Source organism: Alligator sinensis, unplaced genomic scaffold, assembly GCF_000455745.1.
Source record: "Alligator sinensis unplaced genomic scaffold, ASM45574v1 scaffold155_1, whole genome shotgun sequence".
Taxonomy (NCBI): domain Eukaryota; kingdom Metazoa; phylum Chordata; order Crocodylia; family Alligatoridae; genus Alligator; species Alligator sinensis.
The window spans coordinates 172,989-200,338 of record NW_005842877.1 but is presented as its reverse complement, the minus strand read 5'-3'; the positions used below and the strand labels follow the sequence as shown (position 1 = coordinate 200,338).

Below are 27,350 nucleotides of genomic sequence, written 5' to 3'. Positions count from 1 at the left end.
TCCCATCTATTAGGCATCCAAGTGGACTTAGGTGCCTAAGTACAACCCTATTCCATCCTGCTTGAGGCTCTCAAACATTGCTGCTGAAGGCAGGTGGGTCCTCCTGCTCACTACTTTGCATCACAAGTCTCATGGCTGAGATGGAATGTGACAAAAGCAAGCGTGTTCATGACTTTACAGAAAATCAAGCAGGGTGGAATAGGATCATGCAGAAAATCTCCAACAAAGCCAGGAACTGAATCCCTATCTGTTCAGTCCCAGGCTCTCTTTCCCCCTGTAGAATAGTAAGCTCTTTCACTGAGCTGGTTTTAAGCTGCTTTCAGCTCTGGGATCTGCATCTCAGAGGCAAGACTGGGGTAAGTCAGAGAACAGCAATAAGATGATAAGCCTTGGGGAGGAGGGAAGTTCCTTGGAAGTGACCACAATGGGCACAAAGAGGTGGCTTGGTTGCATGTAAAGCTCATCCTGCCCCATGCAGGTAGCTGGCTCTAAGAGGAGAAATGGAAATACTCATTTACACCTACCACTACTGTCAGCAAACTGAAGGGCAGCTGCACAGATGGTGCGCACCTTCTCTGCTTGGATGGTTATGTCAGCCTCTATCAGCTTGTGCTTCTGCAGCAGGTCTTCCACTTCCAGCAAGTGCTTTCCAAACTCAGGGGACAAGAGATGCACCTATGGAACAATAAAGAGACTAGATGGAATCAGACATGCCTCACCTACTGGCCTATCCTGACAGAGGGTTTTCCCAGGTTACCAGAGGGTTTTCCCATTATGCCTAAACCGTGAATACACTTTGTGATGATGGCAATGGGGCAACAATGCATTTTCTGTGCAGGAGTTACCATAGTCTCAACCCCATCCTGGTGGTTTCCAGGGCTCTATGTGGGCTTCTATTGATAAGCTCAATGTGTTCTCTCAAGTACATTCTGCCTTAAGTTGACTTAAGCACCCATCTGTGACTGTTTAAGTCCCTTGAAAACAGTTAATGCCAAAGATGGGCAAGTCCTCCTGCTCACTGCTTTGCATGACTTTGTCTTAAAGCCCAGATGATAGTTTTTGAGAGGCTTAAGCAGGGTGGAATATGGATGGTGTTACAGGTTACCTTTAAACTTAAAACGGGAGCATCCATACTTTAAAGGTGTTAAATTGTGTTAAGTACTCTCTAAGCATCTTAAAGCTATGCCACTTTGGGCAAGGGTTATCTTTCAGCTACTCTACCCAGCTCAAGTTAGGGTACCGTTAGCTTGCTTCACAGAAATAGTGACCAATTTGCAGTCATCCAGCATCCCAGGTTGCATAGCTCCCAGCCCCTCTAACAAACTTTCCAGCCTCCCAAGCTCTACTGCCCAGGAGGTGGTATTTGCCCCAAGGATTAAAATGGAACCCAGGCCCCTGGGCTGAGGACCAGGTATACAGCCCCTTCCCCTCAGTGGGGCTAAGCCTTTGCCCCACATCTAGGCACCTTTCCCCTAGCCGAGTGAATTGGTGGAGGGAGAAGGGGGTGTGGCTTCCCTCCCCAGCCTCCTGTGTTCTTGGTGGGGGAGGGCTGCCTAGTGACAAGTACATGGAACCTAAGAAGGCATGCTTCCCCAGGGTCCATGCTGTTCCTGCAGTTAACCCCTGGCAGTTCTGCACTGGGAGCAGAGCCACCTGGCAGCAAAAGCATGCATACCTGGACTCCATGCTCTCACCACACAACCTCTGGGGCTCCATTCCCAGAGGAGAGATAGAGTCTTGGCTCCTGGCCACACTGCTCCATGCCAGCCCATCTAATGGCAAGTCACAGTCGTGCAGGTTATAGGCAGCATTAAACCTTAAACAGCAACTGCTCTGAAACCGTTCTAACTTTAACACCGGCTAACATTCCACAGATTTAGAATGGCTTAAAGGTAGCACCCTAAGATTGCATTTAAGTGCATAATAGGAAGAGCAGAATCTGGCCTTAAGTGTCTAATGTGAATTTATTCCACCCTATTCATGTCCTGACAAACCATTAATGAACATACTTTTGTCCAGCTAAGATTAAAGATGAAGGTACACAAAACAGCAAGAAGGAAGAAGATATACTGGCCTTCTGCACTGATACTTTTCAGAGACTAAATAAGATCACACACAGGCACTGGAGTGACACTCAGACACCTAATGAGGGAATAGGACCAGGCTACTAGACATCTCTATCTTTGGAATAAGCCTGACTTGTCTTCGAACACTGGAGGCTAGCCACCCTTCTCCTTGGTATGGGACTCTGATGAGATGCCCTGCAGCCTGATAGTGCATGGAGCTCCTGCACATCAACAATTACATGCTCCAGGAGATCTCATCCCTTACAGTAGCCTACCAACAGCTTGTATTAGCCCCCGGGCTTCAAACTGGGTTAATGGACATCAGCAGTAGTTAATCACAGTGCTCCAAGCTAACACGCGACTCTTTAGCAGGCCTATCGGTATGGAGTGTGCCACTGGTCTGATAAAACAGTTGTGAGAGTAGTGGAATGGCTGACAGCCACCTTCTGTTTGTTTGTGCATGGAGCGTTGTGGTTCCTGATGAAGTCACACTGCACGTGTGCTCCTCTCCACTGGAAGAGGGTGAATGTACTGTTGCCTTTTCCTTCCTGCAACGCTGGAACAAAGTGCAACCTATGTTCTTCTGTCTAAATTCTATGGAGGTAGCTACACAGGGCACTAGTGTTTGATTGATGTCCCTAACACAAGGGATTTCCAACATGCCATTTGTGACCACCTCTGTTCTGGAATGAGTGTACCTAGTATCTAGACTGGATTGGCATGCGCTATAGGGGGCTGGAGGCTCATGAGGGGCAGACACCCTGGTATTTAAGACTGGGGTAATGACAAGATCCATGTGAGTTTCTCCAGCCCACTCCTTACCTTCATCTCATCCATCCAGCCAATGCTACGCAGCATCTCTTGGAAGAGCTCCTGGAGAGTGAGGTTCATCTCTAGGCGCTGGCGCCGGGCACGTAGCAGCTCCAGCAGACGCTCCCAGAGTTGTAGGATATTGTCCTTCCTGGCATTGATGCGTTTGATATCATAGTAATTCTCTGCTGCCAGTTCTGCCGCCACCTCCTCAATGGCCTGCACACGCTCCTTGTAAGCAGCTGTGTCTGTCTCAATGGCTTCATGTTTCTTCTTGGCTGCTTCCACTGCTGGGAAGTCTTGGCCAAAATTATCCTGCCCAAAGCAAACATGGGCCTGGTTAGGCCTTCACTAGGACTGCAGAATGTCAGGAGACACCAAAATCCTCCAGGTGCCTCATGGGCTCTAATAGGAATGGAAGCTCTAGATCCATCTGGTGACTTTGCAAAAGCCCCAGGGTGCTGTGAATCAAGGGCCAGGAAGACCCTAACAGGAAGTGCAGGACTGCAGACCAACCCTTGTGGACCTGGGCCTGCTTGCAGGACTGGGAGCAGGGAGTGTGGTATGTGAGGAGAAAGAGGTTGAACAGGAAGCCCTGCTTGGAAAAGGGATTCAGGAGAGACGGTGTTGCTACAGAGCAGAGGGAGGCTGCTCACTAGCCTTGGTCACCCTCAGCCACAGTCATCATCCTTTACAATGGGTGGGAAGCTGGCCTGCCATGTTCCCACAGGTGACACCTGGGGCCAGAGCCAGACATGATCCACTAGCCAATACACTGAGGCCAGATACAGGTATGCTCCCGCAGCCTGTGCCCCCTTGCCAGAGATAGGCACACTCCTCCAACCACCCTCACCACAGCAGGTGTGCACATCCCAAGTGGGCAGCCCCCAGACAACAGACTCCTTTACCTGGGCAACCAAGCGCTGGTTCTCGCTTAGCCAGGTCTCCCGCATGGCTGCCTTGCGGTCAAAGCGCCTGGCCAATTGCTCCAGCTTCTCCTGCCGGATGAGCTCATTCCTCAGGGCCAGCTCTCGCTCATGCTCTGCCTTCTCCAGTTGCTCCCATGCCTATTCACACATAAATGCACAGCAGAGATGTGAAGACATGGTCACCCTCATGTTGAGTGGGGCTAGCCAGGTAGCTGCCATTATCATACAGCCTTTCACTTTAAACCCAAACCATCCTGGGAACCTGCCCATCTTGACAATGTTAGTGATGGGTAAAAGTTTACAACAGACTGTTGCACCTTCTATCTGCCAGGTTAGTCAGGTTGGGCTGTTTCATTCCAGGACAGAAGAAAGAGCCACTATTTCAGTGCATTTACTTCTGACTTTTAGATTTCAATAACTATTCATTTCAGGGGTACCATGTATTATATACAATAACAATTCCCTGCAACCAGCTTGCCAAAATTTCTCTTTGGAGCTAGAAGAAGCTGTTGTTAAGGTAAGGTGGCTTTGAAGTAACCCTTTCTATTTTGAAAGGAGCATTAAACTGGGGAGGATTGCAAAAATGTTGGAGGACAGGAGTGCAATTCAGAAGGATCTTGACAGATTGGAAAGCTGGGCTGGAGCTAACAGAATAAGGCTCAATGATGACAAATGTAAGGTGCTATACCTCAGGAAGAACAATCAAAAATGCAAATACAAAATGGGTGACACCTGGCTGGATGGTACCACTACAAAAAGGGATCTGGGAGTCTTGGTAGATCACAGACTGAATACAAGTCTGCAGTGTGATGTAGCTGCACAAAAGGTGAATGCACTTTTGGAATGTATCAATAGAAGCATTAGGTGCAAGACATGCAAGGTGATAGTGCCTCTCTACTCAGCACTGGTTAGGCCTCATCTAGAATACTGTGTACAGTTTGGGGCTCCACATTTTTAAAAAGGCATAGAGAAGTTACAGAGGATCCAGAGGCTGGTGAGAAGGATGATAAAGGCCTTAAAAAGTAAGTCATATGAGGTTGAAGAAAATAGGCATGTTCAGCTTGTGGAAAAGGTACTGAACAGGAGACAGCATAGCAGTCTTCAAATACTTGAAGGGCTGCATAACTAGGTCCTGCTCCAGGGGTGGCCGTGATGCTCTTATCAACTTCGCTCTTTGGGCAATCTCCCCTTCTCCTCATCTTCCATGCCTTTGTGTATTTATCTTTTAGAAAACAGGAGACTGCCCCAGGGTTCCCCAAACCTGCTTTCACACTCATGAACACTGCCTTGCTCACTGCCTTAGGGGCTAATTATGTGGGTTGCCTCCTACCCAGCATCCACAACCATGCCTCATGGATGACACACATATTAATCAAGTCATATCTGCCCCTACAGGCTACAGCTCCTGACTCTGTTCATCCTTACACCAGCCCCTCTCTGAGATATAGGCACTTTGGCCCCCTCAGTCTTTGACTGTGGCACTCCTGGCCTTCAGTCCTTCTTAGACCCTGGCCCGGCTCCCAGGCCATTTGAGACTCATGGGCTCTCCAACCCCACCAGTCTCCAGCTGTGGCCCTTCTTGGCCTTCATCCCTCTGAGCCCTGGCCTCTCCCAGGCCAGTGAGACCTCCAGGCCTCTGAACCTCCATTCTTTCTGGGCCTTCTGCTTTCTCTCTCTCTCTCAGCCAGCTGCGACCTCCTTACCTCCCCTTAGTCCCTTTTACAAACCACCAGTGTTGCTTACTCCAACTCAGATGTTAACCAGGAGCCCTGCTGCCCAGCAGTTCCCCTTTCCATGACTCAGGGCTGGACTGCCTGCCTAGCTCCAGCTCTAGCTCTGGGCTTATATCCTGATAGTCCAGTCCCTGTAGGTTATCTGACTCCTAACTGCCAGCTGGTACACCTGCAGGCTCCTTCTCAGGGAGCCTGCCTTCTTTTAAAGTATCAGAAGACCCACGTCTCCTGCTACAGGCTGCTGTTAAAAGGAAGAAAAAAACCTTTGCTTTCCTACTGAAGAGTAGGACACAGACCAATGGCCTGAATTTGCAGAAAAGTAGGTTTAGGTTGGATATCAGGAAAACATTTCTTCACCGTTAGAACAGTGAAGCAGGGGAACTGACTGCCTAAAGAAGGTGCGTGTGGACTGTCCATCACTGCAGGTGTTCAAGAAGAGGTTGGACAAGCATTTGGCCAGGGATCATCTAGACGTAGCTATGCCCATGTTCTATTATGGGTATTTCTCATGCTTCTGGGCTTTGCTGGTTCCCAGGGGGCCAGAATTTTTTCACCCTCCTTCTGCTACATGTGCTAAGGATTTTTTTAAAGCCTTCCTCAAAATCATTTGGGTGTTGGCTGCACCCAAGGTTGGAAATTTTAACTGGGGTGTGCCAATGCTCCTGCTGAAATTTAAACCAGGAGGTTCTTGGATAGAGAGTTGTATTCCTCCACTTAGGGTCACACCAATATGTGTTCAGGAAGGAATTTTACCCCATAATCAGATTGGTATGGACTGAGGGTTTTTTTTTGCCTTCCTGTGTAGCGGGAAAGCCCTCTTCCTTAGATCTCTCAAGTGTTTTTTTAACCACCTTTGCAGCAGCAGGATGTTGGCCACCATGGTCTGCCTGCTTTATCTATGGCAGATTAGGATGTTCTGCCTTGTGGTTGTTGGGTTTGACTGTGTATTTATGCTAATGGGTTAGATCAGGGGTTGGCAATCATTTGGGCTGGAGGGCCAGTTAATGAGTTTTGGTGAATTGTCCAGGGTTGCACACACACAAGGTCCCCACTGCCAGGTTGAGGGTGGCACTAGAGCAGCAGCAAAAGCAGGAGCAGGAGCCCACCTGGGTCTGTAACATCTAATCTCTGCTCCTCCTCTCTACTCACCCAACACACTGCCTGGCTTGGCTGACACTGACAAGCAGGATTGGGGCTGAGACCCATGCTATGTTGGGGGTGGGACTATGACATTTACAGCCCCGTGGAGCCAAGCTGTGATGGAGCCCCACCCCCCACTGTGCAGACCCCAGCGAGGGGGGACCAGGCAGGCAGGGCTCTGGTCTCTGCTGGCATGGCAGGGGATGGCAAGTGGAAGCAGCCCTGCATGCCTGCCCGGCACCATGAGGTCTGACTCCATCTCCTAGGCTCCCACAGTTCTGAGTGGGCAAGCAGGGCTGCTGCCACCCAGTGTCCCTGGCCATGCCAGTGAAGGCCGGAGCTGGCCACCACCTGCAGCCCACCAATTTATTCTATCCAGCCCAAGAGTCTGTGGCAGCTCCAGCTCTGGCCTCTGCTGGCACTGCAGGTTGGAGAGAGTAAACTGGCAGGCCAGATACAGTCCACGGGCCATATTGTGCTCACCCCTGGGTTGGATTATGGATTTGTTTAGTATGGTTTGGAGAGAGACATCCTGCCTCATGCAAGGGGTTGGACTAGGTGACCTCTGGAGGTCCCCTCCAGCCCTACTTCTGTATGATTCTATAATTCAAAGCCCAGTTTCCCTGAACAGCGAAGAAATCAAACCAGAGTTTCCCTGCTCTCCGCTGCAACTTCTTCCAACCAGCTCCATCTAAGCCAGTGGTGCTCAACCTCTAGCCCACACATCAGATCCAGCCTACTGAGCTATGTCATCTGGCCTGTGGGGCTCCCCTTGACTCCAGAAATTTGGTAGCAGAAGAGTGGCAGCAGCACCAATTGCTCTGAAAGCCACAACACAGTCAACTCCATGGTTGGATACAGTGTGCAGAGTCTGGCCAGTGTGCAGCACCATGCCAACACACTAGATCACACCTATGGACTAATCAATCCCCCATGCCAACCCTCTGTTGGATCAGGCCTTCAGACTGACCTTGTGCATAAGATCCAGCCCATGGACCAGCCCCACATCACTCATCTAGCCTGTGGGGCCAGAGAGGTTGAGCACCACTAGTCTAGCTTTAGGTCCATCCTTCATGCCTGTTTGTGCAATGCTTCTGAAGCTTCTCTTCTTCCTCCAGCCTACAAATATCCCCTCCTGAAAACAACAGCTAAAATGTCAGTCTGATTTCAAGGGTCAAAGATGGGGGTGTCTGTTCATGTGCCTTTGCTTTGATTAGGATATTGCTATTGTTTCATAAAGGAACTGAACTGTTTCCATTCTCTTAACCAAAGGACAGCAGTTGCACCCACCAGTTTCATCCTCTCAGCAACAATCTCTGTTCAAATTACCAGTAAGATTTCATCATAATATAAAAATCAAAGCAAATTACATCCCAAGAGTGAAGTCAAAGCACAAGATTTTCCCCATATCAAAATGAAATATTTCTTTGGTGCCAAATCAAGTACTCTGGACTTTTGTTTTATGGCAACTTGAGAAGTTTTGGCTATCTGCTATGGTGCAAAAAAAGTGTCCCCACCGCTGCCCCTACCACTACCCTTAGAATGTCACAATCCTCAGTAGAATGAAAGTTCTGGCTCAGTCTCTCAATGGTCCTTCTCCCAAATGTGTTTTCTCTGAAATCCCCTTTTGTTTTCCTCTTATCCCATTCTCTCTCTCTGAACAATAAAAGGCTGCCTGCATGCAGCATGTTGGCCATGGATTCCTGAGGAAAGAGGGGTCAGACAGCCTTTATAGCTCCCTTTGCTCAGCTAGCTAAGGTGGGCTTGGCTCTTTACTTTCCTCTGGTACAGGAGGCTATTTTTGAATGTTTCAGGCTAAAAGAAGCACCCTGAAATACTGCGGTGGGGTTAAGCATCCCCAAGGTCTGCCGGGTCTGTGTATCCCGGGCTGCACAGAGCCCTAACAGAGCCCAGAGCCCAGGTGGTGGAAGCGATTACCCCCAGCTTGCGGGTGTGCTTCAGGAAGGGGGTTAGCCAGACGTAGGCGCCCTAGGAGATACACCCAAAGCAGGGTTTTGGTTGGGCACAGTGAGACAGGTGGCTCAGTGTAGTAGGGCCCCCTAGTGTCCCACCATACTGGCCAATATGGCAGCAGAGAGCAGGAAAGCTGCAGTACTGCTATCCAATCTTATGTTCACCTCACATCATGAGATAAGGATGCTGCAGAAGGAACCCTCAATGAGCCTCCTCATGCTGCTCTGGCCTGCATCAGGCGGCCTTGACACACAGCACTCTTACACTAATGTAATTTACATTGGTTTTGCACAACAACATAAGTAACACTGGGATCCAGAGCAGAAGATAAGGCAAAGTTGTGAGGGAGTAGAAATAGCCTGCTTGCTCTGAGCAAACAGTTACCCTAAGATACCGATAACTGTGAACACATGACACTTATACTGGTGTAATTTAACCTCTGATTTTTTCCTAGATAATTCTAAATCAGATTCAGATAAGTTGCATTCACATAGGGCTTTATATCAAGTGTCCAGTTCTTTTCTTACACTGATGTAAAGGCCAATTATGCTAGTTTAAAATGGTGTGTTCTGGCACTTCATCCCTCTGCCAAACATATTAGAAGGGAAATCGTCAGATACCCTGTTGATGTCAGACACAAGCCTGCCTTCATTTGGAGTGAATACTCTTTGATTGTTCGCTCGCATTCGGGATTGGATGGTGAACAGCAGAACTTCCAGATTCCCCTTTTCCTGGAACCTGTTGGAAAGCACAGCAAAAGAGAAAGAGCTCACACCTTTCAGACCAAGCCAGCCACTTCCCCAACATCACCAGAAACTCCACAACCTCAGCGATAGGATGCCCACCACTAAAATTAGCCTGGCTGCTCAGCTGTACTGGGTTCATCTCAAAGTTTCCAAAGGAAGATTGCTAATGGAAGTGATCCAGCTCATCAACCTGCTGTCTGGGCAGGACTTTTGTACTGATCCTCCCCCTTCCCTCCTGCACTGGGGCAGTGTTGTCACCCACACATGGAAAACTGAAGCACAGTGCGAATAAGAACATGGACAGATGATACAGTTACTCCACTGTAACTGGCAACAGAAAGGTGTAAAAGAATGTCACAGATGATGCAAACATCTAAACTGGGGCAAGTTAATCTAAACTGGTGAAGAATTATCCCTAAAAGAAACTGAGCAAAACTCCACCAGTGTAAGTTACCCTCGTTTAAGCGTTGTCTGTCCACCTTCATCCCAGAGCAGCTGTTGGATAAAGACAGACAGGCTATTACTGATCCCCTGCTGTCTAGTGACAAGATATAGTAATAGCTACCTACTGCACACAGGAACCCTGGGATAGCAGCACATCTGTCCACTCCTAATCCCAGTGTAAAACACATTGGTGTACAAAGCCAATCTAAATAATACCACTGTATAACCTGTCCAGGACCTTAGTAACACAGGAGGCTGTGACACAAGGGAACTCAGCCCACCCTCAGCACTAGGCCATCCTTTCCTCATTCCTTATTAAAAACTGCTGGACTTCTCATGATATCACTTTCTTGTACACAGGAAACTGGCCCCACAGCTCCCTACTCCCAGCTGACACTACTAGCTACGGGTGTGTGCTAACTGTGCACTCACAGGACCATTTGATCTGTCTCTCCATCTGAGCTTTGCAGGGAGTGGAGCTTGCCTCCCCTTCCTCGGCCAGAATTCTGTGGTATGAGGACCTGGAGTTTACACACTGTCCTGCTGCTACTGTGCTGTCCCCAAACCACCACTGCATCCAGGGGCAAATTTCTTGAAATCTCTGTCAAAAACTATCAGGGAGATAGACAGTGATATCTAATAGGCAGAGCACTGGCTATCCCTGGAGTCCAACCCTAAGCAAAAACCCTCTGCCTGCTCTTTGCCTCAGTTCCTCTGTGGGGATAATGCTACAGTCTCCTGTAAAGGAGCTCTGAGATCTAGGGGTGAAAAGCTCTGCTAGAGATTATGTACCTGAATAAATGGCCCTTTCCCTGGCCCTAGGAAGGGAAGGGCATTGGGGGAGAAACAAGCATGCTACTCACTTTGGGGGTTTCTCCACAGTGCGGTAGGTACTGAAGGACTGAAGCTGCTGCTGCACGCCAGCCAGTGAATTGGAAAAATTGCGGCTGTTGAGGACCACGATAGTTTGCTCAATCCAAGCGAGTAGGTCAGAGGCCAGCCTACTGTACCGATCAATCATCCTCTCTGTCTCTATTGCATGCTCAATCACCTGGGGAGGGATGAGAAAGCAGGGAATGTGACCTCCTGTGGGACCTGTCTGGTCCTCAGAGCCACTGCATGGAGTCCAAAGGGAGAAATGCCAACCTCTTGACTCATGCCTTCCAGGCATGCATGCCAATGTGAGTGGCCTGCTGGTGCTCCAGAGCAGTGGGGACCATAGCTCAGTAACAAAGCAAAACCAGCATGGTGCCATGCATGAAAGTTGCTCTCTACTGTAACAGATAGCAACCCAGGTTGTACACACTCCATGAGCTGTTGCTTGAAGGCCCGAACTGGGGCAACTGGATGAGGGATGGAGCCTGTGAGAAGGATAAGTCTCTTTAAAGATTCACTGACCAGTTGCACACCCGGTCTGACCTCCTGCATAACAGCCCAGGGCAGAGACCCTTGCCCCAGGACCCCCAACTCCAACATGACCCCCCGGTTGCCCGGGAGCAAGTCTTTCAGGAAAACCCAGACATGCTGCAGAGACCTCAGCATGATGGGAAAAAACGCCCTCCACCATGACCTGACCTGGCCAGGTCATCTGGTAGGTTAACCCTCTCGAGAACAAACTTTTCACCTTGTCCTAGATTCAGCTCCAGTTCTGGGACCTCACTCTCTTTGGCTGAGAGATCAAAGAGCTCTCTGCTTCTCTGTGCTTAAGGAGGTAGCCCCACCATGAACTTTAGGGACCTGCCTGGCTGGTTCCTCATGGATGTCTCAGACTGGCAAGCAGATCTGGGACAAATGACTCCCTATGGACATTGCTGGTCAGATCTCCAGCTGCTACGTGCTGGTCACCATCCCTGGGCTTATGGCGCAATGGCAGTTTCAACCTACCAGGCATATGGTTGTGGAGCTGGGCCAATTTATACCAGTTAGACCTGGCCCATGGATTGCCATGGAGCTGCATCTGGCTTACATCTACTTAGCATCCAGCCCTATGACTCTCCTGCAGCTTTGGCTCTTTGATCCCAGCTGGGGGTCCAACCTTTAAATGCATGACTGTGCTGGTGACTTGAACAGGATGCATGTTGCACTGAGAGGATGCGTGGGAAAGGCAAGCCATGCATAGGGCTGAGGAGACAAAGCCAGGACAGGCTGCAGTGAGTTCTCCCAGTCCTGTGATTGGGTAATGCCTTACGTTTCCTGCTGCATGTCCACAATGGGTATGACTGCCATCAACTGGCAACATCAGTTCCTAACACTGGAACTCCACAGGTTTCCCACACGCAATAAGGGAAGAAAGGGGAACATGAGGTAGAGAAGGGTGTGAGAGTAGACAGCAACCCTACCTTGCCAAGCCGTCTCCCTTCCACTGCTAAGACTTTCATTTTGGAGAAGTAGTGGTAAAAGGCCACCACATAGGTGATGATGGATTTCTCATCTGGGTTCTCTGTGAAAACATCTGCCAGCAAAACAGGAGAGAATGGCATTAAGGCTACTGGAGAACATTCCCAGCTCCCAGGCTTGAAAGGCACTTCTGCCCATCACTCTTGTCAGGGACAGAGACAGAAGAACCATGCTCACACAAGAAGAAGCAGGCTCACACAAGGCAAGGCCAGCAGAATAACCTATGGGAAACACACTGGAAAATACCACTTAACAGGTTTTCAAACCAATCTGTTTTTTCACAATTTTTTTTCCATTAACATGGAAAAAAAAAAGTTACTGTTGATTGAAAACTTGTGTTTTGGTAAATAAGCAATACCAAGAGTGCTTTGGATAAAAATATGTCATAATAAAGAAAATTTTGGGAGAGAGCTTCACAGTTTGCATGCCATCTTTCAAAAATGTCATTTTTCAAGAACTAGGAATAGAAGACAGGTGTCCTGAGTGCCAGCCTGGTGCCCTGTCCCCTAGGAAATGCTTCCTTTCGTCTAAAATAGGAGACCACACACAGTCAGGAATACACTTTGCAAACACAATGAGGGTGCCATCTGGTTTTAAGGTAGCATTTAATATTTTGCACCAGGTTCAGCATGGTAACTCAGTGTCTGTGCATGGACAGACATACTGTAGGAAGTGGAAGGCAGGTATATCCAATGCGTAACACCTCAAGGGATCTTACCTTCTGGGTCAAGGAGAGGGGTGATGCCCAGATGCCGCTCTGCCACACTGAATGCATGCTCCAAGTTGTGCCGGGCGTTCGAACGCCTCAGGTTCTCAAAGTCTATGAGCTCAGGTCTGGTGAGGAAAAGGAACATGATGCTTTCAGAAATGACAGTGTGGGGCACTATCCAGGTCCTTGACTCACTCTCAACACTGCACCATTCCTCTGGGGCTAAGCCATGCTGTACAGAAGGGAAGTCTTGATGCAAACAACTAAGTGACTTGCCTAAGGTCACACAAGGAGTCAGTGTCAGGAAAAGGAACCCACCTCTTCCTGTCTAAGCCTAATGCTGTGCCTATTAGATCATCACAACCATTACCATGGGACATGATGAGGAGATGGCACCAGGATGGGAAGCAGATATGGCAGGCAGAAGGTAGTGGCTGTGGTGTCAAGAGTGGGATGGTGGATGGTGACAAGAGTGGGACAGAGGATGGTGATGTAGGATGGTTTTCCATGGCTTCTCACCACTGGGCTGTTTGCAGCATGTTAAAGTGTCCACTGGACATTTCTTGGTGCTCACGGAGTCTCTTACCTGTGCTTGTGTATAAGGGCATTGAATGCTAGGCCATCCTTCCAGCTGGAGGTGAAATTGGTCACATTAACATGAGGGTAGCTGCAGAACCAAGAGGAAAACAAGGCATCACCTTACATTGCACTTCAAACAGGTGCTAGACAGGCAGGTTTAGACAAGCACCCCCAGTTTCCAGGTCACAAATCCAAAAAAAACCCTAGTGAGATCAAAGGAGAATCAACAGCTGAAATGGGATATCTCGATGTGAGTATTTTCTGCATCTGCTTTTCAGTCCCTAAAGTTGCATAGGAAATAAACACCTCTTATTTTTTTAAATTCCAGGAACTTCTTGGAAACCCAGGATATGGCACATGACATGATTTTCCCCTAGAGTAATTTATCCTTATTTTTTTCTCCCAAGTAGTTTTACTCTGCAGTAAGGAGCACAACAGATCAGAATGTTTTTTTACACTATTTGAAATTTCTGGGTTTATCTTGTGAATCATGTAGGTGTTTGCATATGTAATTGTGCCAATATTACACAATATCCTTAAAAGGATCTCGTGACATCCCAGGGTGCTGTAGCACCCCGGCTGGGAATCACTGCACTAGACTACCGAAGACCTGTATTTCCCCCACTGGGGCCTAATCAATTGTCCACCAGGAGGAGATGGTGATCTAATTAATCAAATTAGAATGAACTATGCTAGATCTTTTAGGCCAGTATGAACTCCTCCCACATTTGCTGCTCATTCAGTCCTGGGCTGGGCACAGGCATCAGGCTTTACACTGTACCCTGCAGTCTTCATTTGGCACCACAACAGCAATGCATCCTTGGCAGAGCGTGTCTCACGGCCTTCCTGAGTCTGAACAATAATGTCTTGGATCTGAAATAAAAAGAAAAATATCCCAGTGAAATTCAAGTTTTTCTAACTGAGGATTTTTCTACCTGGACTGGTGGAGACTTGGTGGGACAACACATATGACTAGGCAGTGGATATTGAGGGCTACAGACTCTATAGGAGGGACAGAAATGGCAAGAAGGGTGTGGGGGGTGGCCCTCTATGTGAAGGAGTGGTACCCCTCCCTACAGGTTACATTTGATGGCAGGGGAAAGTCCCTTGAGACCCTCTGGGTCAAGTTACAAGGAGGCTCAGGAGAAGGGGACATGATGGTGGGAGTCTATTACAGGCCCCCCCAACAAGAAGAGGATTATGACCTGGCATTCTACAGCTAACTGGTCAAAGCAGTCAGTACTAGACTTGACTGTCATGGGTGACTTCAACTACCCTGACATCTGTTGGGAAAATCATCCAGCCTGCTCCAGCAGACCAACCAACTTCCTGGAGACTAGAGATGACCTGTTCTTGATACAGACTGTGGAGGGGCCAACTAGGAGGAAAGCCACTCTGGACTTGATGCTGGCCAAAGAGGAAGGCGTGGTAGGTGGCCTGAAGATTGCAGGTGCTCTGGGTGCCAGCAATCATGATCTGATCAGATTCACCATCCACCGAAAGCCTGGGAACTCTACCAGCAGAACAAAAGTCCTAGACTTGAGATGGGCAGACTTTGGTAAACTCAGAAGTCTAGTTGGAAAGCCCTTCGCAACCAGCATCTGAACAACTTGGGAGCTCAAGAAAGATGGCGCTTCCTCAAGGAGGCTATTCTTATCGCTCAAAAAGAGGCCATCTCCATGCGATCAAAAAGAGGGAGAGGGGCCAAGAGACCCTCCTGGCTCAACAGAGACATTAAGGAACATCTCAAAAAGAAAAAAGAAGCACACACCCAATGGAAAAATGGTTTGGGATCCAAAGAAGAGTATGCTCATGTGGCCAGGATCTGCAGACAGAAGACAAGGAAAGCCAAGAGGTCCATGGAAATCAAGCTGGCAACTGAAATTAAAGATAACAAAAAATCCTTCCATAGGTACATAGGGAGCAAGAAAAAAAAAAATCAAGCTCCACTGTGGCACCCCTACAGAACGTGGAGGGGAAGCCCACAGTTGACCCCCATAAAAAGGCAGAGCTCCTCAACAATTACTTTGCATCAGTATTCCTGAAACCAGGTGAGAACTGGTCACCAGACCAGGAGCACAGAGAATATGGCAATGATAGTAGTCCTCATAAAATCAGTCCCGAACAGGTGAAGATACTCTTAGATCAACTGGAGGCTTTCAAGTCAGCTGGTCCAGACAACCTCCACCTGAGAGTGCTGAAAGTGCTGGCCGAGCTCGTAGCAGTGCCTCTGGCAAGGCTGTTCGAGGAATCGTGGAACTCAGGAGTTGTCCCTAATGACTGGAAGAAGGGAAATGTGGTACCCATCTTTAAGAGAAAGAAGGACAACTCTGCCAACTATAGCCTGGTCAGTCTGACTTCAGTCCTGGGGAAGATCTTTGAAAAAAATTTCAGGGAGGACATCACCCATAAGCTCACATCTGGTGGGGTACTGAGAAGCAGTCAGCATGGCTTTGTAGAGGGGAGGCCATGCCTAACAAATCTGGTGTCCTTTTATGATCAGGTAACTAACCACCTGGACACGGGACAGGAGGTGGACGTCATCTACCTAGATTTCAGCAAGGCCTTTGATACTGCTTCCCATTAAATCCTCTCAGTTAAGCTGGAGAATTCTGGCCTAGACCAGGCTACAGTGAGGTGGGTTGGGAACTGGCTCAGCAGCTAATCCCAACAAGTCTTAATTCATAGATTCATAATTGATGGGGTGACCTCATCCTGGAACGCCGTCTCTAGTGGTATACCCCAAGGATCAGTGCTTGAGCCTGTGCTCTTTAATATCTTTATTAATGACTTGGACAAGGGAGTGAAAAGTGCAATAATTAAGTCTGCACACGATACCAAACTGTGGGGACAAGCGGGCACATCAGAGGACAGGTCAAGGATTCAGGATGACCTTGACAGGCTGTCCTATGGGCTAAACATAACCAGATGAGGTTTGACAGGGACAAATGCCGGGTCCTTCATCTGGGTAGGAAACCCCCCCACCATATCTATATGATGGGTCGTGGTCTACTGGCTGGCACTGTGTCTGAAAGGGACCTAGAGTTGACAATTGACCAGAAGATGAATACGAGCCACCAGTGTGACGACACCAAAAGAGCAAATAGAACTCTGGTGTGCATCAGCAGGTGTGCCGCCGACAGATCCAGAAAGGTACTCCTCCCCCTCTATTTGGCATTGGTGAGGCCACAGCTGGAGTACTGCGTCGAGTTCCGGGCACCACACTTCAAGAAGGATGTGGACAAGCTCAAAAGGGTGCAGAGAAGGGCCATCTGCATGACCAACGGCCTTGGGGACAGGTCCTGTGAAGAGAGACTTCAGAATCTGGGACTGGTCAGCCTGAGCAAAAGAAGGCTGAGAGGCAACTTGATAGCCACCTACAAATATGTCAAGGGAGAACACCAGGACCTAGGTGAACAACTTTTCAGAAAAGCCCCCCACTGAGAAGCCGTGGACCAACGGACACAAGCCAGTTGAGGAAAAGTTTCGGCTGGACATAAGGAAAAACTTATTTTCCATATAGGTAACTAGAATCTGGAACACACTTCCAGCAGAGGTGGTGCAGTCGCCATCTCTGGCAGTCTTTAAGAGGAGGCTGGACAAATACTTTGTTGAGCTCATTTGAACCCAATTCCCTCCTGCCCATGGCAGGGGACTAGACTTGATGATCTTATTGGTCCCTTCTGGTCCTTCTTTCTATGATTCAGTTGTGGGAGCTGACTGGGCTCGCACTGCTAAGATATCTGTGCACAACAGCTGAACAAAACTGGCTTTTCCAGCACCTTGGCAATAGCAGAATAAATCTGGAAAACCTGATTTGGTTTGGAGAGAAAACAACAGTTGATTTGACTTCAGTACTGCAGAGAAGGACCTGAAGATTATAGTAGACCATAAGATGAATATGAGCCAACAGCATGCTGGATAGTATTAACAGGAATGTCACTTCAAAAAAAAAAAAAAAAAAAAAAAAATCAATTCTTGCACTCTACCCAACACTGATGGAGCCTCACTTGGACTACTGTGTCCTGTTTTGGGCCCCACACTTCAAGAAAGATATGGATAGTTTGGAAAGAAGCCAGTGCAGAGCAACTAAATTGATTAGGGGATTAGGAAGCATGACTTATGAGGAAAGGCTAAGAGAACTATGATTATTTATTCTGGAGAAGAGAAAAATGAGGGGAGATTTCATAACAATCTTCAAATACCTGAAGGGCAATTATAGAGAGGATGGAGTTAGACCATTTTCTAGGGCTGCAGGGGACAGAACTAGGAACAATGACTTCATGCTACAGTAGAAGTTTAGGGTGGAGATTAGGAGGAACTTTCTAACTATGAAGGTGGTCAAGCATTGAAACAACCTATCTAGAAAAGTTGTAAAGTCTTCAGCCCTGGAAATTTTCAAGAGCAGGTCGGACTGACACTTGACTAGGAATGACCCTACCTTGAGCAAGGGGCCGAACCAGATTACTTTGTCAGGTCCCTTTCAGCCCTACTTTACCTTGATCCTGTGAACATTTTTAAAAACAATGGTGAAAAATTTTTAAAAAGGGGTTTTGTGTTGGGTCAAGCAGAACATGTTATTTCAGTAAAATAAAAGGTTTTATTCTCAATTTGAAGCCTTATCAATTTTTTGAAAAAATGTTTCAAATTTGCTTTGAAAATGTCAAAGCTGGATATTTCAACTGTGTTTCGGTTGTTTGGTTTTTTTATTTAAACATTTGGCAAAATGGACATGTAATTATGAAAAGTTTTGGTGTTGCTAAGTCTGCTTTTCGGCTAATAAAACATCAATGTATTTACCCTTACACCACCTCTGAAAAGGCAAAAAATAACTGTCAGAAAGACAAGCCTGGGCGTGACAATGCTAAGCTTTCATCCACCTGTACATTATGGGCTCCTATACAAGTGCAGGGAGGCTGCTCTGACACACTGTAATTACAGTGCATTGGAGCAGACTCAATTAATTGAGTCAATTAATTGAGTCTGCTGGAGTGTGGTAATTACCATGCTCCAGCAGACTCCAGTGTCACATGTATCAGCATCCCCATGCTGAAAAATGAAGGCTGGGTGCTTTAAACTAAAACTCATTTGATGAGCTTGAGTTCAAAGCGCCCTGCTGCCATTTTTCAACACTGGGATGCTGACACATATGACGTTCTGGGTGCCTTTAATTAGCATGGCTCTTGGAGCTGAGCAAATTAAAGTCTCACCACTACCCACAGTAAAATACTATGCAGTAAAATACGCCTTCCCAAAAGCACGACTACATGTGCACCCTGTTGGGGGCAAATCTGGGTGCTCCCAATAGGAATAGCCTGGTACAAAGCTGCTCCTGTCCTTCTCTACCCCCACTGCAGCAGCCAGGGGGAGTTCCATGCTCCCCCAGGATGCTAGTCCAGGGGCTGGCAGGGTTCATGGGGCTGGTCCCAATGCACACGGGGCCAAAAATGCTCTGTCCGCTGCAGTGAAAGCTGTCTCCTGGCTCCATGCATATTGGGAGGGGTTCTGATGTGCACTGGACTGGAAGACAGCTGCTGCAGCTAAAGCCGGCAGAACTCTCCCGCTGCATGCACTGCCAGCCAGCCCAGTGCCCAGCAAGGGGCTGGCCAGGAGCTATCCCACTAAGCGGGAAACAGTGTGCCCTAGTCCCAGCACTGCTTAGCTTCTAGCTTCTGTGGGAAACCTGGAGCCACACAGCACAAGGACAGAGGGGGATAAAAAGAGAGACCTGATCCCAGCTCTAATCAGCTCCTGGAGAGAGCCAGGAGCTAAGCAGTACTGGGACGAGGCCCCCTGCTAGTGTGGCTGACTGGGAGCAAATTTGCTTCTGGTCAGTGTCTACAGGAGCACTACTGCACAGTAACTACTGCGCAGTTAATTTAGTACCTGTATTTACAACTGTCTAACTGCACAGTAGACTAATTTACGGTGCAGTAGTTGCTGCTCACGGTTACATGGCGAAGCCTTCCTGCACAGTAGATTAGTTTACTGCACAGTAGTCTGTCTTGTGTAGATGTGCACCTTTAGAAGAAAAAAATGCCTGATTTCCAGCTTGATGCAACATTTTGTTTTGAAATGTAAGTGGTAATAGACAAATTGCAATGAAAATGGGTAGGAAATGATTAGGTCTCACCTAGAGCATTATCTGCAGTTCTGGGCTCCACAGTTTAAGAATGTAGAGAAGTTGGGGAGGATAGAGAAGTGAGCAACAGAAATGATAAGGAGGTTGAAAGACAAGCCATATGAAGAAAGGCTGAGAGAACTGGGTACATTTAGCTCAAAGAAAAAGGGATCACGGGGGTGGGGAGGGACCTGATAGTAGTCTTCAGATATCTGAATGGCTGCAACAAAGAAGAAAGAGAACAAATTTTCTTCTTTGCTGCAGAGGGCAGGACACAAAGCAACGTCTTTAAATTGCAGAGAAGTAGATTTAGATTTGATCACGGGAAGTACTTCCAGACTATTAGAACACCAAGGTCATGCAATAGACTGCCCAGGGAAGTTATAGTGGTTTTCAAGAAGAGGCTGGATAAGCATTGATCAGGGATGATTCAAGAGTGGCATTTCCTGAATTTGGACCAACCCCAGGTGTCTATGACTTTAGGGGATGAAAACAAAAGAAAACATTTCAAAATTATAAAAACAAAAATGTTTTGATTAGGAAAGAAGAAAACATTTTTAAATTCTCAACTTTTGGGCCCAATTCAAGACAAGAAGAATTTCACAAATCTCCCAAGTGTCTGTAGGACAAAGACACCATTGTTCTACTCATTCCTCTTGCTCCTCTGTCTACTCCTTGCCCTTGTTTGTGGGGTAGCTAGGGCTTTCTTTCTTCTATGTAATTGGGGAGCCAGCTCAGGGGATAGGATGCTTCCAGGTAGTGCCAGGACACTACCTGGAAGCGGAGGATAATGGTCCAGATGAGGCCCAGGACCAGGCGGTGATTGCCGTCAACGATGTCATGGGAACCCATGTTCTCCAGGTGCACGCGCTGCTCCTTAAGGAACTGCAGGGCTTTGTCCACATTCTCCAGGCAGTGAATGCGCATCCTCCCCTTGGTAGGCTTGGGCTGCAGAGCAACCACAGAGCAGGTCAGACCTGGAACATGCCCTCCCTACCCTGCTGCCTAACACCTGCTGACACCTAGCTCCCACTGTGGAAGGAGAAATCCCAACCCCTCGGAGTCCACACAGCACCTGTGCTGCCCTGGCCCACAATCCACAGCCCAAGATGTTCCTCTTCCTAACCATGCCGAGCAGCATGCCTGACGTCACTTCTGACATCGCACTGTGCAGCACCTAGAATGATGGTGTCCCCAGCTGCCTGGGCATGCAGGCCCCTGACACACTTTACATCTATTGTGCAATTAACTGTTTAACTACATAATAAATTTAGACATGCTACGCATGGAAAGTAATTACTGCACAATAAAAATGGCCAACGAGCTTCAATGTTGTTTGAAAAAATGTAGAACGCTTTTGTAGCTAGTTTCTATTGAGCTTCAATTTGAATGTATGGCTCTAACAAACTCTGCTGTAACCCAAACAGCTCATCATGATTACCTTTGGGAACAGCAAGATGACCTACAAGTTGCCTCCCACTGCTCAGCTACCCACCCTTCATCCTACTGGGTGAACTTCCAGTGCTGCCTCCCCATTCCTAGCCTTTCCCACTTAGGCTGCACCCTGCCTCCCCTCACCAAACCACGTGGAGCTTCCGTATTTTTTAATGATCAGTTTTTGCCCTGATCCACAGAAGGTTTTCACAATCTTCTGACCTGAGAAATGCTGCTCCCTGCTACCCTGTCCCTACAAAGCAGCACTATGGCAGGCATGGGGAGAAGGTCCTGGAGGGCACAGAGTCATCTTATCAGCTTGCTTTCACTCACCCCTTTATAATGTGGAAAAAGGGGTCAAGAAGGGTTCCTCTGCCTACTCCTCTGTGATATCACAGTCCAGAATAGGGGTTGGCAACCTATGGCCCAGCCCACAAAGACACTGGATCTGGTCTGTAAAGGCCTGATCTGCTGGAATGGAGGGCCCTCAGCAAGCATGTGCCACTTTATTGCACAACTGAATCCACCAGTCCCTACTATGGCTGGCAACAGTAATCAGTGGTATTCGGAGAAAAGGAGAAGGTTGGGGCTTTAGGCAGCAGGGCCTAAGGCTCTGGCCATGGGGAGCACACAAGAGTCCCCTTCAGCTGACAGGGAAGCCAGGGAGTTAATGCATCCACTTCTCCACTCCCAGCTCCACCCCCACACTGTAGTCACTGCCTTTCTCACCCCTGAATTCACTACTGCCCATTACTACTGATGACAGGACTCAGCAGCACTCAGTGACAAAGGGCCAGAGTAGTGGGGCATGAGAGGGTTCCTACTCGCAGTGGCTGCTGCATTAATCGCCTGACTGCCCCCACACAGCAATGGCATCTCCCAGAGGGAGGAAGGCAGGTGGCTGAGGTTGACGAGGGGACCAGGACTACTGGAATGTGAGACCCTGTAGGCACATCTACATGTGTGATTAATGCACACAAATAAACTCCAGAGCTTATTGCTCCAGAGTTTCTTCATGTACAACAGTGCACATGTAGATGCTGCCCCGGCTGCCTGGGGCACAGGGTGCTTCAACACAGGGCTAACTGGCAGGTAGCCCCTGCGTCGAGGCACCCTGCACCCCAGGCAGCCGCTGAGCAGCACATGGAGATGGAGGGAGCAGCTGCTCCCTCCATCTCCATGTGTTGCCGAGCAGCTGCTTGGGGTGCAGGGTGCCTCAGAGCAGGGGCTGCCTGCCGGCTAGCCTTACACTGAGAAACCCTCTGCCCCAGCCAGTGAGGGCACTGTCTACATATGCTCTGTTGCAAACAAAACAACTCCGCAGAAGACAGTACTTGTATTTTACAAGACTACCCTGCTGTGGAGTTTATTAGTTTCATGCACCCTCATAGGGTGCATGTATAGACACCAAGACATTTACTGTGCGATTAATTAGTCACCTGTGCAGTAAGCGTCTTGTGTAGATGCGCCCTGTAGGTGGCACACTGGGGTGATCAGGTTGGGTGAAAATGCCCAGTGTGGGGGATTGGCAGCCCAAGACAGAGGCCAAGTCACAAGCAGCAGCCTGCCATTGGTAAAAGTTTATCAAGCCCAGAGGAATGTCAGAGCCCAGTGCATCTTAGAGAAGCCTTCAGGGAACAAAACAATGAGGTAGAACAAAGGGCTCTGCGCCTACCTTCCTACACTGCCAAAGCCATCCGAGAGCAGAGAAACTGGAGTGGGGCAGTTGGGAAGTCATCTCGTTCTGCAGGCAAGATGCAGCCCTGGAAGGGGACTTCTCTGGGCATTCTCAGCTCTGATAGGACATTTCTCCTGGCAGCAGTGCCAGACTCCCTACAGGCATCCACAAGATAGAGCCAGCCTGGTTGGTGAGCAGTGCCAGCTCACATATCCCCTCACAGGTAGATGAACACACTTGTTCTTAGCCTTCCTATGGGGAAGCTGACAGAAGCCAGCTGGGCCATGGGTTTTGCATAGCCAACACCACTCCCTCCTCTCAAGGGTGCCAGGGAACATTATGCCCCTCCAACCTGGCTTCTTGGCCAGGCCCAAGGCTCCCTCCCTGCCCGCCTTCTGCTACCTATCAGGCTCCCAAAAACATTCCCAGAGAGGACAGGGGGCACATACCAGCAATTCTCCTGAGAGCACTTCCAAGAGCTTGATCAGCATCCGCCCATCTCGGAGGTCCATGTAGAGATCAGAAATGCGGCATGTCATGCGAGCCAGGTGCGAGTTCACCCATTTTGTGAAGGTTTTCTTTTGTACAGCTTCCCGCTCATCTGAAACATGAGGAAGGCACCAGGTCACAAGACGGCAGATACTGGGACAGCAAGCAGGAACATGGTCCCAGGGAGGTGGGCCCTGTGTCAAAGGATGGCCCTATTCTGGAAAGCCCCTGGGTAAGTGCTGAACCTTAGGCATCTAAGCCAAGACATTTCTCATATGCCTCACTGCTTCCCTGAATTGGGACTATCTGGTACTCAACTGCTGCCCCAGTCTGTCAGCAGGCTCTGGCAATAGGCAGCGTGGCTTAGTGGGGCTAGCACTCAGGAAACCTGGGTTCTACTCCTAGCTCTACCTCTACACTGTTAGGAGGCCCTGGACCAGCTTATGCCACAGTTTCCCCAAAAGCAGAACTGCAGTAAGATCCTTGGGCGCCTTTGTAAAACACCTTAAGATCCAGAGATGACAGAAGTAAGGCTTCAATATTGTTATTAATGCTCAGACCTCAGGAGTGGAATCCTGGCTCCCCTGAATCAGGTCAGTGGGGAGAGGACCTTCTCCTTCTGTCTACAGGGGTTAAGGTACTCCATGTGTGCAGTAGGAAAACAGGGCAGAGAAAGGGAATTTCTGAATCAACATATTTCACTTTAAAATAATTCCTTTGCACATTAAAAATTGGAATTCTGCAGCAATTCCACTCCTTAAACATAGTAAAAAAAAAATCTGTAGTCTAAAATCCAATTTTCCATCAGAAAACTTTTTGGATGGGACTTCTTTAGCTCAGCATTAACATTCATAGTACAAATAGGACTGTGGTCCCAAAACTAGCCACTAGGTGGCACCATAATACAAATATTTAATAAGTAGACTAAGAGTGATGATGTAGCCTTGATGGTCCAGAAACTATATGAGAAGCAAGGATTTCTTAGGATGACCGTGCCAGGACAAGAAATGCAAAACCTGCAACACATCACCACCCCCACCATTACTACACCCCACAACAGAGCCATCAGCATCCCAGGATCTTACAGCTGCACCTCCAGAAATGTAATATACCTCATCCAATGCACCAAATGCCCTGATGGAAGATATGTAGGAGAGACCAGACAACAACTGCGCACCAGAATGAACGCACACCGGAAATCCAACAAAGAAACACTCAATTACCAGTGGGGGCACATTTCTCACAGGAGGGCCACTCTCTCTCCAATCTCTCAGTCCTGATCCTCAAGGGAAACTTACACAACACTTCCCAGAGACGAGCCTATGAGCTCCATTTCATCAACCTGCTGGATACTAGAGATCATGGACTAAACATAGACATTGGATTTTTGATACATTACAATCTGCCTGGAAACTGACTCCCCAGCCCAGCCCCTGGCTTCTTTACTTTTCATTCCATCCAGGAAGAGCACACACCAACTGCTGAAACTTCCTTAGCCTGATGAAGGGTTTTTGAACCCGAAAGCTTGCTTAATAACCATTCTCCAACCATTTGGGTTGGTCTAATAAAAGATATCAAATTCACCCAAGGAAACTTGTCTGCCTATATCCTTAGACCAACACGGCTACAACCTAAACCCCAGGTATCATCTGGTTAATTCATCACTCCAAGGGGACTGGCAGTGATAATTAATTATCCATAAGTGTTTAATCATCAGTAGTTAGCCATTTTCTACTTTCTGTGAGATGTACTTTGTATGCTAGATTGAGATATGATAAGGAATTTTGACACATAATGAAGAAAATATATATTACAAAAGTTCTGAGTGCAAATTTTACTGGCTTACTGTATGATAACTGTGTGATTATGCAAATGAAAACTTAATGTAAAATTCTCTCTCACAGAGTGTCTGTAATATAAGAATTCCATGAGTATAAGGGAGTAAATCATAGAAAGTTAGGGTTGGCTGGGCTCCTCAGGAGGTCATCTAGTCCAACCCCCTGCTCAAAGCAGGACCATCCCCAACTATATCATTCCAGCCAGAGCTTTGTCAAGCTGGCCCTTAAAAAAAGTCAAAGATTTTTGCTTTGCTCGCAGATGCATTCATCACTCAAGCAAATGATTGTCTGGGTTGATTGTATGGGTCATGCCGAGGCAAGAAAAGCTGAAGAGGGCCCAGTGCTTTATGACAGGGGTGTCAAACTCATCCAGCCCATGTAGTATGGAACTGGTCCACAGGTTTGAAGAGTAATGTGGGGCTTGTCCATGGGCCAAACTAGGTCCACAGATTAGCTCCGTGTGTCTGATTCATTGCATGGGGCTAGTTTGACACGGGCAACGCATACCAGGCCAGCCCCTCCTGCTGCATGCAGTACATGATCTGGTCCAGTATGCACTGTGTGTGATGTGTAGGTCCATTCCAAGACCCATGAGCAGCACCAAAGGCCAGATGGTAGGGCTCTAGTCTAGGGGCCAGATTTGGCCCATGGGCTGGATCTTTGACAGCTCCATTTTATGAGCATCCACTTGCTTGACAGGTGCTGCTTGACCTGCTGAGGAGAATGCAGGTCAGTGCCTTTTAACTTGACTAATCATCAGAAACAAATTCCATTATTTAGTAAGTGTGAACATTTGCAAGTAACTGATCATACTTTGACAGATAACAAATGAGCCAGAGGATGTTGTGTACAGAACAATGGGACACTGGCAAGGATTCAGCATACCAACTAACGAGATTATAGTAGCAAGTTATTCCTGTGAATAACTATCCAGATACACTGTAAACAGCACAAAGTGTTAAATCACCCCCACTCTGCCCAGCCCAGCCTGGAGTACGTGGCTTCTTGTACTGCAGGCCAGAGTTTCTCTGCTACTCCACAGTCTTATGATGTAGCTAGCACCAACATGTGGGGTTGGGAGCTTCATCCCATTCCTCTACCTCTCTAGATTGACTCTGGAGCTGTGCACTGTGGAGATGCAGAGGGATTCTCCCACATGCCAGTGAAAGGGAGTGCTCCCTGCCCAGAGGAAGCAGACAGTGCTTTGCACATATTCCTGGTAGCATTCCAAGAGTCCAAGGGATGCTGAAGGCCAGTGATGAGTGACACACATGGAGGGTCTGAGGGGTAAGTAATAGGAGAACAGTGAGGCCTCACACTTTGCTTAGCTACAGCATGGATTACCCCTACATCCTGAGGGAACTGTTGTGCCAGACACTGTCCACACACTTGTGAAGGCACAGGGACTGTTGGCTTCACTCTTTTCTTCCTTGGTGAGAAGTGTTCCTCTCCTCAACACACCCTCTCACACTCCTACACTCAAAATGGAATCATTACAAGATGGGTGGAGAAACTTGCTGAGGAAAGCTGGAAACTGAGCTTCCAAGGAAAACCTCCCACATAGTGCCCACGCTTCATTTTATGGCAACATTTTAAAAGATAAGCATGTACTGACATGATTTTCCTGAATCAGGGCTTTTAAAAGCTTGGCAAATAAAATGAAGTCCAATGCTTACAGTACGCTTGGGACTATATCTCCATTAAGCAAGCTGGATGGTAAAAGTAGGGCTGGTATTATCAATTAAACTGATGGAAACATCAACTTTACAGCTCCTCAGTGGAAGTAGCCAGAACAGGGTAAGCAATGTTTTTTGGCCGGAGTGCCAAAAAACACCATAATGCCTACCTTGGAAGGTGCCGGAGTGCCGGCATGGTGGAAAAACAAAACGAGGGCAAGGGGTACATGGCAGGATGCCCTGGTTTGTGCCCCTTGCCCCCCCACCCAAAGCCCCTGGCCCCCACCCTGGGCTCTGTGGCTGCCAGCAGCTACACAGATTCATAGATGTTAGGGTCGGAAGGGACCTCAATAGATCATCGAGTCCGACCCCCCGCATAAGCAGGAAAGAGGGCTGGGACTAGATGACCCCAGCTAGATACTCATCTAACCTCCTCTTGAAGACCCCCAGGGTAGGGGAGAGCACCACCTCCCTTGGGAGTCCGTTCCAGACCTTGGCCACTCGAACTGTGAAGAAGTTCTTCCTAATGTCCAATCTAAATCTGCTCTCTGCTAGCTTGTGGCCATTATTTCTTGTAACCCCCGGGG

The 27,350-nt window shown here is 48.2% G+C and overlaps 1 protein-coding gene across 7 annotated transcripts in view; it reads right to left on the bottom strand.

The window, feature by feature from the left end:
- SPTB (spectrin beta, erythrocytic) overlaps positions 1-27,350 on the bottom strand; it is a 122,506-nt gene that overhangs the window by 73,522 nt on the left and 21,634 nt on the right. For 6 of the 7 annotated variants that reach the window (XM_025192004.1, XM_025192003.1, XM_014525772.2 and 3 more), the window contains exons 3-13: positions 23,210-23,361; positions 20,423-20,596; positions 14,309-14,400; positions 13,535-13,615; positions 12,958-13,073; positions 12,182-12,294; positions 10,706-10,893; positions 9,273-9,390; positions 3,785-3,943; positions 2,889-3,191; positions 525-675 (exon numbers count right to left, since the gene is read on the bottom strand). In XM_025192004.1, coding sequence (XP_025047789.1) covers positions 525-675; positions 2,889-3,191; positions 3,785-3,943; positions 9,273-9,390; positions 10,706-10,893; positions 12,182-12,294; positions 12,958-13,073; positions 13,535-13,615; positions 14,309-14,400; positions 20,423-20,596; positions 23,210-23,361 — 1,647 coding nt within the window. The remainder of the gene's footprint in view (positions 1-524; positions 676-2,888; positions 3,192-3,784; positions 3,944-9,272; positions 9,391-10,705; positions 10,894-12,181; positions 12,295-12,957; positions 13,074-13,534; positions 13,616-14,308; positions 14,401-20,422; positions 20,597-23,209; positions 23,362-27,350) is intronic. The other variant, XM_025192005.1, reaches the window with a different exon arrangement.